The 12,592-nt window shown below is 40.8% G+C and overlaps 1 protein-coding gene and 1 long non-coding RNA gene across 10 annotated transcripts in view; one reads left to right on the top strand and one right to left on the bottom strand.

Annotated features, from left to right (window-relative positions):
- The window catches only part of PCSK5 (proprotein convertase subtilisin/kexin type 5), a 465,151-nt gene that overhangs the window by 269,627 nt on the left and 182,932 nt on the right, over positions 1-12,592 (top strand). For all 9 annotated transcript variants that reach the window (XM_082401326.1, XM_082401328.1, XM_082401327.1 and 6 more), the window contains 2 exons: positions 3,875-3,992; positions 5,865-6,053. In XM_082401326.1, coding sequence (XP_082257452.1) covers positions 3,875-3,992; positions 5,865-6,053 — 307 coding nt within the window. The remainder of the gene's footprint in view (positions 1-3,874; positions 3,993-5,864; positions 6,054-12,592) is intronic.
- The window catches only part of LOC309633131, a 99,449-nt gene that overhangs the window by 13,341 nt on the left and 73,516 nt on the right, over positions 1-12,592 (bottom strand). The gene's annotated exons all lie outside the window — the stretch shown is intronic.

Here is a 12,592-nt window from a genome sequence, read left to right on the forward strand (position 1 = left end):
TAATTCCCCCTTACAGTTCTCCTAAAAACACTTTATGCCACTTGGTGAATTAAAGAAAATTTCTCTAATCGGTTACATTCATTCACTTCCCAAATACATATGGAACCTCATCTCTAAGCCAGGTGTTCTGCAGCCACTGTAAGAAATCATACTCCATGGTGGGGCATGGTAACAGTGGTAACAGTGTGATGGGCAACACTTGACTCAAATGGTTGACTCAAACAAAACAGTGTTTCTGAATTTATAGCTAATTTTAGAGTGTGAAACTTGATATTATTTAAAAAATTATTACATGTCAGTTATAGCTCAGAAGAATTACTAGTGCTCCCATACCATTTAATGGCTTGTTTCCCTGTTGACACCATGTTTTGAAGGAGTTTATCTTCCCAACACATTCATTCTGTAATTATCTTCTCATTAGTATTTGCCAAAAACCAAACAAATAACTGCCAGTCAGAATACACAGAGTTGATATATTGTCAGCACCGCCCCCCCCCCGCCCAAAAAAAGAAGAAATAAATTTATTTCATTTTTTTCTTAGACTGTGTATCATGATTGTGGGCAGATACACAATTTCAAGTATCTTAAAATAATTTAAAATACTGAAAATCTCCATTACTGATTCAATGGACTTCAATGATCTATTCTGATTCCCTCATTTATTAATATTTTATTAATATACACTCTTTTTTCTGTTGACCTGCCAGTCTCTAGTTTTACTGCAGCTACTCAGCCTCTGTTCCGAACACCTCCTTTGAGTGTTGCGTGAACAGACCTTGTCTCTGGAGGGTAGGAACTGAATCGGAAACCGAAACAAATTTACGGCCTTCATAAAGACTCAAGGTGCTTTTCTACTTAACTCGAGTGGTTGTTTAACAGTCATGAAGTGTTTGTTGTGTTTGATGATTCTGTGTGTTAATTTACGTCCCAAAGGTTGTTAAGTTGACAGTTATTGGGGGTGGGGTGTGGGGAGGTGGGGAACAGCAGCGTGCACAGCTGAGCTGGGGCCCGGGCGCCCACTTTGCAGACTATTCAAGCCCTTCCCTCCCCAGGCCCCCACTTACCCTCTTCCCTACCTCCCTCCTAGCAATCAAATCTCTTATCTCATTTCCCTAAACTGAGACTAAATGATAAATTGTACGGGTTTAAAACCGGTTGACACTAGTATGGGGATATTTGTGCACCATGCAGAGTTAGCCTAGTGTTGTATCTTTGGCAATAATTTCAGTTCCTCCAGGGAAAGAAAATACCTTAGAGTATTCATGATGAAATGATATAGACTATGGTTAAGTGATAAGTGACAACATAGGATTTATATGAACTTTAACAAAAGATCTGCACAATTTTGTTTCCTTAAGCCCAAATTTGACATTTCTCCTCTATTATGTGGGTTACTCTGTATCTTTTTTAATTAAGGCGGCAAGCTTACCTCACATAATATTATGTAAATAAAACTAAATAGAATTGTTAGTAGCATTTACTGATTTGTGATGAGGTTACTGATGAGTTTTATTTTATTCTTTTCTGGATGTATTTACAAGTTTTTACGATGAACATACATTATTATTTTTTAAAATTTATTTATTTATTTGTTTGTTTTTGGCTGTGTTGGGTCTTCGTTTCTGTGCGAGGGCTTTCTCTACTTGCGGCAAGCGGGGGCCACTCTTCATCGCGGTGCGCGGGCCTTTCACTATCGCGGCCTCTCTTGTTGCGGAGCACAGGCTCCAGACGCGCAGGCTCAGCAGTTGTGGCTCACGGGCCTAGTCGCTCCGCGGCATGTGCGATCTTCCCAGACCAGGGCTTGAACCCGTGTCCCCTGCATTAGCAGGCAGATTCCCAACCACTGCGCCACCAGGGAAGCCCCATACATTACTTTTTAATCAAGAAAAAAATCACTTATAATAAAAGTTGCAAAAGTACATGTATAGAAATCCTAGATATATCTTTGCCATAGCAAAGTACTTTTATTCTGTTTTATTCAGTATGTCCTGTCTGGCTGAGTATCTGATATAATAATGAGCCCTTCCATTTGTATAGTTCTTTACACAGATTTTCTCATGTAGGATATATAATAATAATCAATTTAGTAATGGTGATGGGATAGATAATAATATCCCCAAACAAGGAAATTGTGGGTTAGATATTTTATCTTGTTTCCCAAAAGTTATATGATTAGCAAATAGAAGAAATGGAGCAGTATTTCTGAATCCTAGCACAATTTTCCTTTTTATATGCTATAATTTCCTCCCATGTGTATAAAGTTCTGCTAACTTCCATGAAACATATAAAGAAATATAAGTCCTAGTTCCCACCATCAAGCAGTTTATAATACATTTGGGGTAAAAAGACATGCTGACAGAGAGTTAATTAGCAATTCAATAGATGACACAGGTAAAAAGTACAGTGCATAATACAATGCCTGGCACATAGAAGGCACTCAAGAAATGCTGGATAGGTGGACGGATGCATGGACGGATGGATGAATGGATGGCTGGCTAGATGGGCAGAAGGGCAGATGGATTGACAAATTAATTAAAGTTATAGGTCTAGAAAGGAGAAAATTCACTCATCACAGATGGTTGAAATTCAGTAAATGTCTATTGACTTTTATCGGTCAGAGACTATTTCAAGAAGGAGAAGATAGACTAGCTAGGCCTTCAGGAACTTAGAAGAGTAGAGTTTGACTCTGCAGAGAGGATGAGTGAGGGAACTGCAGGCCGAGGGCTCAGCATGAGCAAAGGCAGTGAGGCAGAAAGAGCAAGATACGACTGGTATTGCAGAGGAGTGACTGACCTTGCTAATGCAAAAGGTTTGGTAAGGAGGTTGTTTTGAAAGTAGAATGGGACTGTATCATAGAATATCTTGAATTTCAAGCTGAAGTATTTAAATAATCCATAAGCATGGGCATCTCTAGACATTTTTGCATAAAGTAATTCATGTTATAAGGAAATGTTTTAGGCAACAAATCTGGTCGAAGTGTGACTTTGTGTTAAATATAAAGATATGAGAGAGTTTAATGCAAGGTGGAGATTTTAAGCATTCAACTGGGATTTTAAAGTATTTTTAGAAAGAGCTGCAAATGTAGATCTCACTGTATCATCATTAAAATATTCCTATATGTAATTGAAACTTCTGAGACAGTTATGTCAAAGTTAGCTTTAGATCAATAGGTATTTCTCATTGAGAACTAAAAGTTTATAACTTTCGAGGATAAGAAGCTGGCATAAAAGTCTAGAGGCCTCCAAATATTTCATGCATGAAGTTTAATAAATTTTTCATATGCCAGAGGAAAGATAATAATTTATGTCTTCCAGGATTTTCAACCAAAATACTAGATAGGTCAGAAAATTTGTATTTTTGAAGTTGTATACACTTCTCTTTAAACCTACTAATTATTTTATCTTACAAAATTGGTGATGTTATCACTTGAATACAAGTGGTTAACAGTGAGGCCTGGGAGCAAATCTATGTGGGTTAGAATTTGGCTCAACCACTGAATTGCTGGTCAATCTTAGCCAAGTTTCTCTCTTTCCTCAGTTTTCTCATCCATGAATGATAATAATAATAGCACTAACATCTTAAGATTGTTGGGAGGATTAAATGTAAAAATATGGGCTAGTGCCTACCATGTAGTAACAATTCATAAATGGTAGTCATGTTACTATAGAACATATTCAATGAATAATATGCATTCATCTTATTTTCTTATGATTGTTTACTTGTTTTATTTGTTTTTTTAATCATTGCTAGAAAGAAAGCTTGGCTCCCGTAGGGTTGTGTCTGGGTTTTCTACTGTGTGAAAGTATAACTCAACATATATGGCATAGGTTGCTGCTAACTACGGTAAAGCTGACCAACTTCTTGCCTTCTGTAGTGAGCCATCTCTATGGATTTGGACTGATGGATGCGGAAGCCATGGTGATGGAGGCGGAAAAGTGGACCACCGTTCCCCAGCAGCACGTGTGTGTGGAGAGCACAGACCGACAAATCAAGTAATGTTTGCTGCAAGCAGACAGCATGACAGTGCCCTAAAAGAGATTAGGCCAGCGCAGATATCTTGAGACAGCCCTGTGTTGCACATGGAAACTAGAAATTTGTGTAGTATTTTTCTAATGTAATTATAAAATTCTAATAGAATGTCTAAGACCCTAAGCCATTAAACACACACTAGTATAACTCAAGGATCCTTAAAAGAAAAACGTATCTTACAAGGGGGTGGGGGAACCCTTACAGATGGGCATTCTTCAAGTGTCTACTCTGTCAATATTTCTATTTGATGGTAGAAGTATTCCCCATAAGTTGGCATACTCCCAAAACTAAACCTTATGTTCTGGAAACTTAACTACATACCATGTAGTTCTCTGAAGAGTGATGCAGGATGCACAGTAAAAGAGATTACAGTTTACTCAGATTCCAGGGCTTAGTCCCCTGTTTCAGCCTCACAAAATTGGAGGCTGTGCTGATTGGATTCATCAAGTGATAGTGAAGTCTCTCCTAGGTGCTGAATCCGAAGAATAGGATTTATTTTAGTGATTTTATTAGTAATTTACTTTCAGCTTTCTTTTTAGAGAGTTAGCTCGGAAAAATACATAAGAACTTTGGTTTGTAATAAAACTAGAGCCATTATAATTCTTGAGGAAATTGTTAGGAAGCAGAAATAAGTGGACTAAGTTTTTTTTTCCCATTCTACCTATTTTTGGCAAAGAATAAGAGAAAAAAAAAATAAAGAAGTAAAAAGTTAACCAGTATTTATTGAGCTCTTACTATAGGTCAAGCCAAGTGCTAGAAACAATGTGTGTTTTCTTCTTAAAACTTTATAACAACTTGGGTATTATTCCCTTTTGACAAAGGAGGAAATGGGATCAAATGGAATAATTGTTTATTCATTCACGAATTCATTTACCAATTCAGCAACAATTTTTCTTGCTGTCAAGCACTTACTGGCTATCAAGCACTGGGCTAGATAATTAGGGATAGAAACAGGAATAAGAAATGCTTCCTGCCCTTGTGGAGCTTACAGTCTAGCGGGGGAGTCAAACCAAAATAATATAATAAGTAGATCATTACAAATGACAATAAGTGAATGCTGGAAATAAAAAGGGTAGAAAATAAAAGGTGGGGAACGTGTTTTTCCTATGGTTCAGTGACCATCTTAGAGAGTGAAATTTAAGCTTTGACTATGAAAGAAGAGTCAGCCATAGGAACAGCGGCAAAAAAGCACTAGAGGCAGAGTAGTGTATGCAAAGTGGCTGAGGTAAACTTGAATTATCCCAGAACTTGAACCAATGCTAGTGTGGCTGGAACCCAGTGTTCAAGGGGCACAGTGGCACAGGAGGAAGCTAGTGAAGAAGACAGGAGCCTGTAGGCAAGTGGAAGAGTGTGTGTTTGGCTTATAGAGAAAGGAAATGGTAGACCAGGGATTTGAATCAAGGTCATAGTCATCCCCAAGCCTCCACTGTACCACAGTACCCTATACTGGTGGGTCACAAAGTGGATTCTGCAGATCAGCAACATCCCTATCGCCTGGGAACTTGTTGGAAAGGCACATTCTTGTGACCCACCCCAGCCTTACTGAATCAGACACTCCAGCACCAGGGGCCAGCGATCTATCTGAACAAGATTGATATCCACTACCTGCATGAAGATAAAAGAACCTTCATTCCCCCTTTCCTCTCACTTGCACCTTTCCCACCCTAACCAGGGTTACTCCCTTAAACGACCTAATCATTTGGGTAATGACACTGTGTCCCTTAGTCTCTGGTGACCACGGCTTGCATTGCATCATGCGGTCCTGCCAGGCCTGCAGGCTCACGCAGCCGAGCTCTGCCTCATGCTCTGCTCAAACCCCCTTCTCTCTGTTGCAGGACAGTTCGGCCCAACAGCGCGGTGCGCTCCGTCTACAAAGCGTCGGGCTGCTCCGACAATCCCAACCACCACGTCGGCTACCTGGAGCACGTAGTTGTGCGCATCACCATCACCCACCCCAGGAGGGGAGACCTGGCCATCTACCTGACCTCGCCCTCAGGAACCAGGTCCCAGCTTTTGGCCAACAGGTACAGTCATGGCCCCTGACCGCCAGTGTGCAGGGGTCACAATGACACCCAGCGACTCTTTCGGCTCGAAAAAGTCCACTGTGCTTTATTTTTTATTTTTTCAGAAGTCGAGGATTGTGCATGTACATATATTGTAGGATCATGATTTTCTATACAATTTTTAAAGGTTACTTTCCGTTTACAGTTATTACAAAATATTGGCTCTAGTCCCTGTGTTGTACGGATAATCCGTGAGCCTATCATATACCCAATAATTTGTACCTCCCACTCCCCAACCCATATATTACCTCTCCCCACCCCGTCCACTAGTTTGTTCTCTAAATCTGTGAGTCTGCTTCTTTTTGTGTTATATTCACTAGTTTATTGTAGTTTTAGATTCCACATGTAAGTTATGTCATACAGTATTTGTCTTTCTCTGACTTATTTCACTTAGTGTAATGCTCTCCAAGTTCAACCATGTTGCTGCAAATGGCAAAAATTGCATTCTTTTTTATGGCTGAGTAGTAGTCCATTGTGTGTGTGTGTGTATACCACAGCTTCTTTATCCATTCATCTGTTGATGGACACTTAAGTTGCTTCCATATCTTGGCTATTGTGAATAGTGCTGCTATGAACATTGGGGTGCATATAGTTTTTCAAATAACAACCTGATTAAAAGATAGGCAGAAGAACTGAACAGACATTTTTCAGGCAGAAGAACTGAATAGACATTTTTCCAAAGAGGAAATGCAGATGGCCAACAGGTACATGAAAAGATGCTCAACACTGCTAATCATCAGAGGAAATGCAAATCAAAAACACAATGAGATATCTCCTCACACCTGTCAAAATGGCCACCATCAAAAAGAACACAAGTAACAAATGTTGGTGAGGGTGTGGAGAAAAGGGAATCCTTGTACACTGTTGGTGGGAATGTCAATTGGTGCAGCCACTGTGGAAAACAGTATGGAGGTTTCTCAAAAAAACTAAAAACAGAACTACCGTATGACCCAGCAATTCCACTCCTGGGTATAAATCAAAAAAACCCCAAAAACATTAATTCAAAAATATACAGCTGTTCTTTAATTTCTTACTAACCTAAAAACTGGGCGGGGCCGGGGGGAACGCCACTTACGCATCATGATGGGATGGTCATATCTCTCACTGCCCACACATAAACAGAGAGTGCAAAGCTGCCTAGAATCTGTAGGCACAGAACAGTATAACATTTAAGAGTTGGGTAATATTAAAAGGATGCTGCAGAAAAATTGAGGGCCACCTGTTGTTCTTTATCCTATAAAAGAAGTGCAGAACACTAATTCCTTAGGCCTCTGAGATGCCCTCCCCTGCCCTTAAGTGTCTGCTGGAATTTGTTACAGATTAACTGAATGCTCTTGCCTGAGCACTTTCCAAAGTTAAAGGAAATTCTATTTGTTTTAAAACAGGTTTTGGCAGATTTTTTTCTACAAAGATTCAGTTAGTAAATGTTTTGAGCTTTGCAGGCCCTGTGTTTATTGCCACTACTCAACTCTGCCGTTAGAGTGCAAAAGCCACTGTAAACAATATAAATGAATGTGTATGGCTGTGTTCCAATAACAACTTTATTTACACAAACAGGCCAGGGGCTGGATTTGGTTTGAGGACTGACCGTAGTTTGCTAACCACTGTTTTAAAGTTTGGCCCTTTAGTTTTTATTGGCCAAGAGGGCACTTACTTTCTCTTAGTAGCCTCTTCCTTTCTCCATACTTCCTCCAAACATTTCTCCAGCAGGTAATTGTATTGCCAGGACCCTGCTGAAAGGCCAGAATGTTCTAGCACAAGTTTTCTTTTGCTCCACTGGCTTTTCAAGTGGTTGAGAGCATGGGTGGGGGATACTTGTCAACAAGTGGGACCAGATGGGGAAATGTCAGATTGCCTTATACACCCCATTCCCATTATGGTTCTAAAATACAAGCCACAGCCAAAAGCCTATAAGTTTCTTTAATTTGATGTTTCTCTCCAAGAGGAACATTTAATAGGGGCAAAAACCTTATTGTCAAAGGCCTATGCAGTCCAAATGAAAGCCAACCTCTTATGTTGACACAGCCGCCTGTACACATGCCAGGTGTCCACAGCAGTGGTGATCTCTGTTAGGACAATGACAATATGCCATATGAGTTGAGAGGCCAAGACCAATGCAAGCCTGCAGAGCTGAAAGTGAGACTCAGGAATTGCCAGTTGCTTTTCAAAATCTCCAACTTCATCTGCTGTAGGACAGTGAGAAAAACAGAGAGCAGTAGCACTTCTTGGTGATAGTGACTAGGAGTACAGATTGCAGAGTCTTTCACTGCATTTTATTTCTGTGCTCAGAAGTCTTCTTGTGTTCGTCTTTAAAACTTAATGTCTTCCCTTAGGGCATGGGGAAACCTGGGCTTCGTACTCTATGAAGCGCAGTTTGCCAGGTTAAGGGTAGGCAGGTGCAAGGAACTAAAGGATGCTTTGGTATCTCAGTCGCTGGGCACGCCCTCCTCCCTCCACAGACAGGGGTCTCCGCTGCCGCCAGGTCATTGCTGCTACCTGCCTGAGGCTTCTCTCCAGCGAGCAAGGCCTGCAGATGCCCAATTCTATGATTAATGGAGGTCACACCAGCTGTTGTTACCAAAACCAGGGAAGACCTTTTTCTTGATGTTTTTCTTTTTTTCTTTACTGCTGTGCATTTGCATTGAACTTGGAGTATCCAGGTGATCCCTGGTGAAGTGCAAAGGTTGGCTTCACACATGTGCAGCTCTTCTCCCTGGAGCCCCCTCCGTTGTAGAAAAACAGTCCCTCCACAGTTGCTGTTTGCTTGGAAAACTCAGTCCCTTCAGCCTTTCTGGGCTCTTCCTGCATATTTCAGTATTTCTTGTTGGCTTCCCTGGAAATGACTTCAGTGGGGAAACTTGTGAGCAGGGGAGCTGTGGGTTGCATCACAGGCATTTGGTGGATTACAGTGTCGCTGGCTTCAGTCTTGCATGCATTCTTCAACAGCAGACATCCGCGTTGCTCTTTGCAAAGTGCTGAACCCCAAAGTGCTGCATGACTTGTGTCAGAGAAAAGAAACAGGCATTTCAGATGCTCGGTGACCGATCTTGGCGGTTTCCTTTAGCCTCTCCCATCATTACCTCCTGGGAATAAGATCTGCACTCAGAGTGCATCTTCTTGGTCTGGAGCATTTCTTAAAGTGCTGTTCTTTTGTCTGTCTTCCATCTCAGTGCTGAAAATAAGTAGCCACCCCAGAAAAGGTAGACAAATTTGAGTGGAGGGAGGGGACTGGAGGCACCGAGAGATGTAAACGGATGTTATGAATTCATTTGTCCATAGCTCCCCAAAAACACTGCTTTCAGCATCTGACCCTTTAATAGTAAAACAGCTACACCTGGTCCCAAAACCACGTCTGCCCACCTTCCAGGGCCTGGCTCCCCTGTCCTTGTTGTACTTGACGCTAGTATCATCCCTCCTACTGAGGCGGCTAAGGGAAGACCGTTTCCTTTGGCATTTTTTCCTTCTGGCATATTCCAAAGCTTTAATTTTATGAGAGGAAATCTCTACTCAGAACTTCCCAGTCTCTGACCTCATGGCAAGGAATCCTCATGTCCTCTCACCTTGGCCCTGTTTCAAAGCACATTCCTAGGATTGGGAACTGAAGGCAAGAAGCATCGACAAGGGGGCGGGCAGGCTGTGAAGGGAGGGTCTGCTTTGCTCCTGGTGGCCTTCATGTTGGCCTGCAGGGCAGTAATACCTTTCCTCAAGGAAAAGGTGATGAGGTCAGGGTTTAGAAGGGATTTGTATGTCAGAGATTTTTTTTTTAATTTATTTTTTTATTGAAGTATAGTTGATTCACAGTGTTGTGTTAATTTCTGCTGTACAGCAAAGTGATTCATTTATACATATACATATATTCCTTTTCATATTCTTTTCCATTATGTTTTATCACAGGATAGTGAATGTAGTTCCCTGTGCTATTACAGTAGGAACTCATTATCAGTTCTATATGTAATAGTTTGCATCTGCTAACCCCAAACTCCCACCCCCCTCCCCCCTTGGCAACCACAAGTCTGCTCTCTATGTCTGTGAGTCTGTTTCTGTTTCATAGGTAGGTTCTTTTGTGTCATATTTTAGATTCCACATGTAAGTGATATCATATGGTATTTGTCTTTCTCTTTCTGACTTACTTCACTTAGTATGATACTCTCTAGTTGCATCCGTGTTGCTGCAAATGGCACAATTTTGTTCTTTTTTATGGCTGAGTAGTATTCCGTTGTATACATGTACCACATCTTCTTGATCCATTCATCTGTGGGTGGACATTTAGGTTGTTTCCTTGACTTGGCTATTGTGAGTAGTGCTGCTATGAACATAGGGGTGCATGTATCTTTTCGAATTATAGTATTGTCCAGATATATGCCCAGGAGTGGGATTGCTAGATCATATGGTAGCTCTATTTTTAGTTTTTTGAGGAACCTCCCTACTGTTTTCCATAGTGGCTGCACCAATTTACATTCCCACCAACAGTGTAACAGGGTTCCCTTTTCTCCACACCCTTTCCAGCATTTGTTACTTGTAGACTTTTTAATTATGGCCATTCTGAGTGGTGTGAGGTGGTACCTCCTTGTAGTTTTGATTTGCATTTCTCTAATAATTTGCTATGTTGAGCATCTTTGCATGTGCCTATTGGCCATCTGTATGTCTTCTTTGGAGAAATGTGTATTTAAGGTCTTCTGCCCATTTTTCAATTGGGTTATTTATTTTTTGTTGTTGAGTTGTATGAGCTGTTTGTATATTTTGGAAATTAAGCCCTTGTCGGTCATATCATTTGCAAATATTTTCTCCTATTCCATATGTTGTCTTTTCATTTTGTTTATGGTTTCCTTTACTATGCAAAAGCTTGTAAGTTTGATTAGGTCCCATTTGTTATTTTTTAATTTTATTTCTATTGCCTTGGGAGACTGACCTAAGAAAACACTGGTATTATGATTTAAGACAGAGAATGTTTTGCCTATCTCTTCTAGGAGTTTTATGGTGTCATGTCTTATGTTTAAGTCTTTAAGCCATTTTGAGTTTATTTTTGTGTATGGTGTGAGGGTGTGTTGTAACTTCATTGATTTACATGCAGCTGTCCGACTTTCCCAACACCACTTACTGAAGAGATTCTTTTTCCCATCATATATTTTTGCCTCTTTTGTCGAAGATTAGTTGACTGTAGGTGTGTGGGTTTATTTCTGGGCTCTCTGTTCTGTTCCATTGATCTATATGTCTGTTTTTGTGCCTGTACCACACTGTGTTGATTACTGTAGCTTTGTGGTATTGTCTGAAGTCTGGGAGTGTTATGCGTCCAGCTTTGTTCTTTTTCCTCAGGATTGCTTTGGCAATTCTGGGTCTTTTATGGTTCCATATAAATTTTAGGATTATTCTAGTTCTGTGAAAAATGTCATGGGTAATTTGACACTGTATTAAATCAGTGATGTATTTAATACAGCTGTATTAAATCTGTAGATTGCTTTGGATAGCATGGCCATTTTAACAATATTAATTCTTCCAATCCAAAAGCATGGGATATCTTTACATTTCTTTGAACCTTTAATTTCCTTTATTAATGTTTTATAGTTCTCAGCATATATGTCTTTCACCTCCTTGGTCAACTTTATTCCTAAGTATTTTATTTGTGTGTCAGAGATTATTAATGAGGGCAATAAATAGTTCCCCTGTTGGACACTTATCTTTCTTTCAAAGAAGTCAAGATTTCTGAGGAGGACCACATAAAGCAAAGGACACTGTGCAGTTAAAGGATAGGAATTCTGGGCTTCCCTGGTGGCGCAGTGGTTGAGAATCTGCCTGCCAATGCAGGGGACACGGGTTCGAGCCCTGGTCTGGGAAGATCCCACATGCCGCGGAGCAACTGGGCCCGTGAGCCACAATTACTGAGCCTGCGTGTCTGGAGCCTGTGCTCCGCAACAAGAGAGGCCACGATAGTGAGAGACCCGCGCACTGCGATGAAGAGTGGCCCCCGCTTGCCGCAACTAGAGAAAGCCCTCGCACAGAAACGAAGACCCAACACAGCCATAAATAAATAAATTTAAAAAAAAAAAAAAAAGATAGGAATTCTGAAAGGTTTAAAACACACCGTTTCCCTAGTGGGGTCATTTGAGATGAAGAGGTAGAGCTGTGGTGGCAAAGAGTCGTCCCCATTTGATCTCTCCTGTTTCTCCATGAGGCAGAACTCTTCACAGTAGCCTGTGCACTGGCTGCTGTGAGAAGGAAGGATGCTGAGATTCAGCTCAGACTCAGAATCTGAGGCTCACTCGGCATCATCTCCCCTTAATGATGCAAAAACTAGAGACACAGACAAGGAGAATAAACTAGGAAGGAAGCTGAGAGGACAGCAACTCCCCTCCATTATTATCTTCATTTCAGTATTGACAAAATCTGTGTCCCAGTCTTGGGACCAGAAAATGCTATCCATAACAGTAAATTCCCAAAAGAAATAAAGGGGTCATGGTCAGCTTTCCAGAAGTCCTCATTTTCCTAGACATTTCAGTAAGGAG

Source organism: Balaenoptera borealis (genome assembly GCF_965194805.1).
Source record: "Balaenoptera borealis genome assembly, chromosome: 8".
Classification (NCBI taxonomy): domain Eukaryota; kingdom Metazoa; phylum Chordata; class Mammalia; order Artiodactyla; family Balaenopteridae; genus Balaenoptera; species Balaenoptera borealis.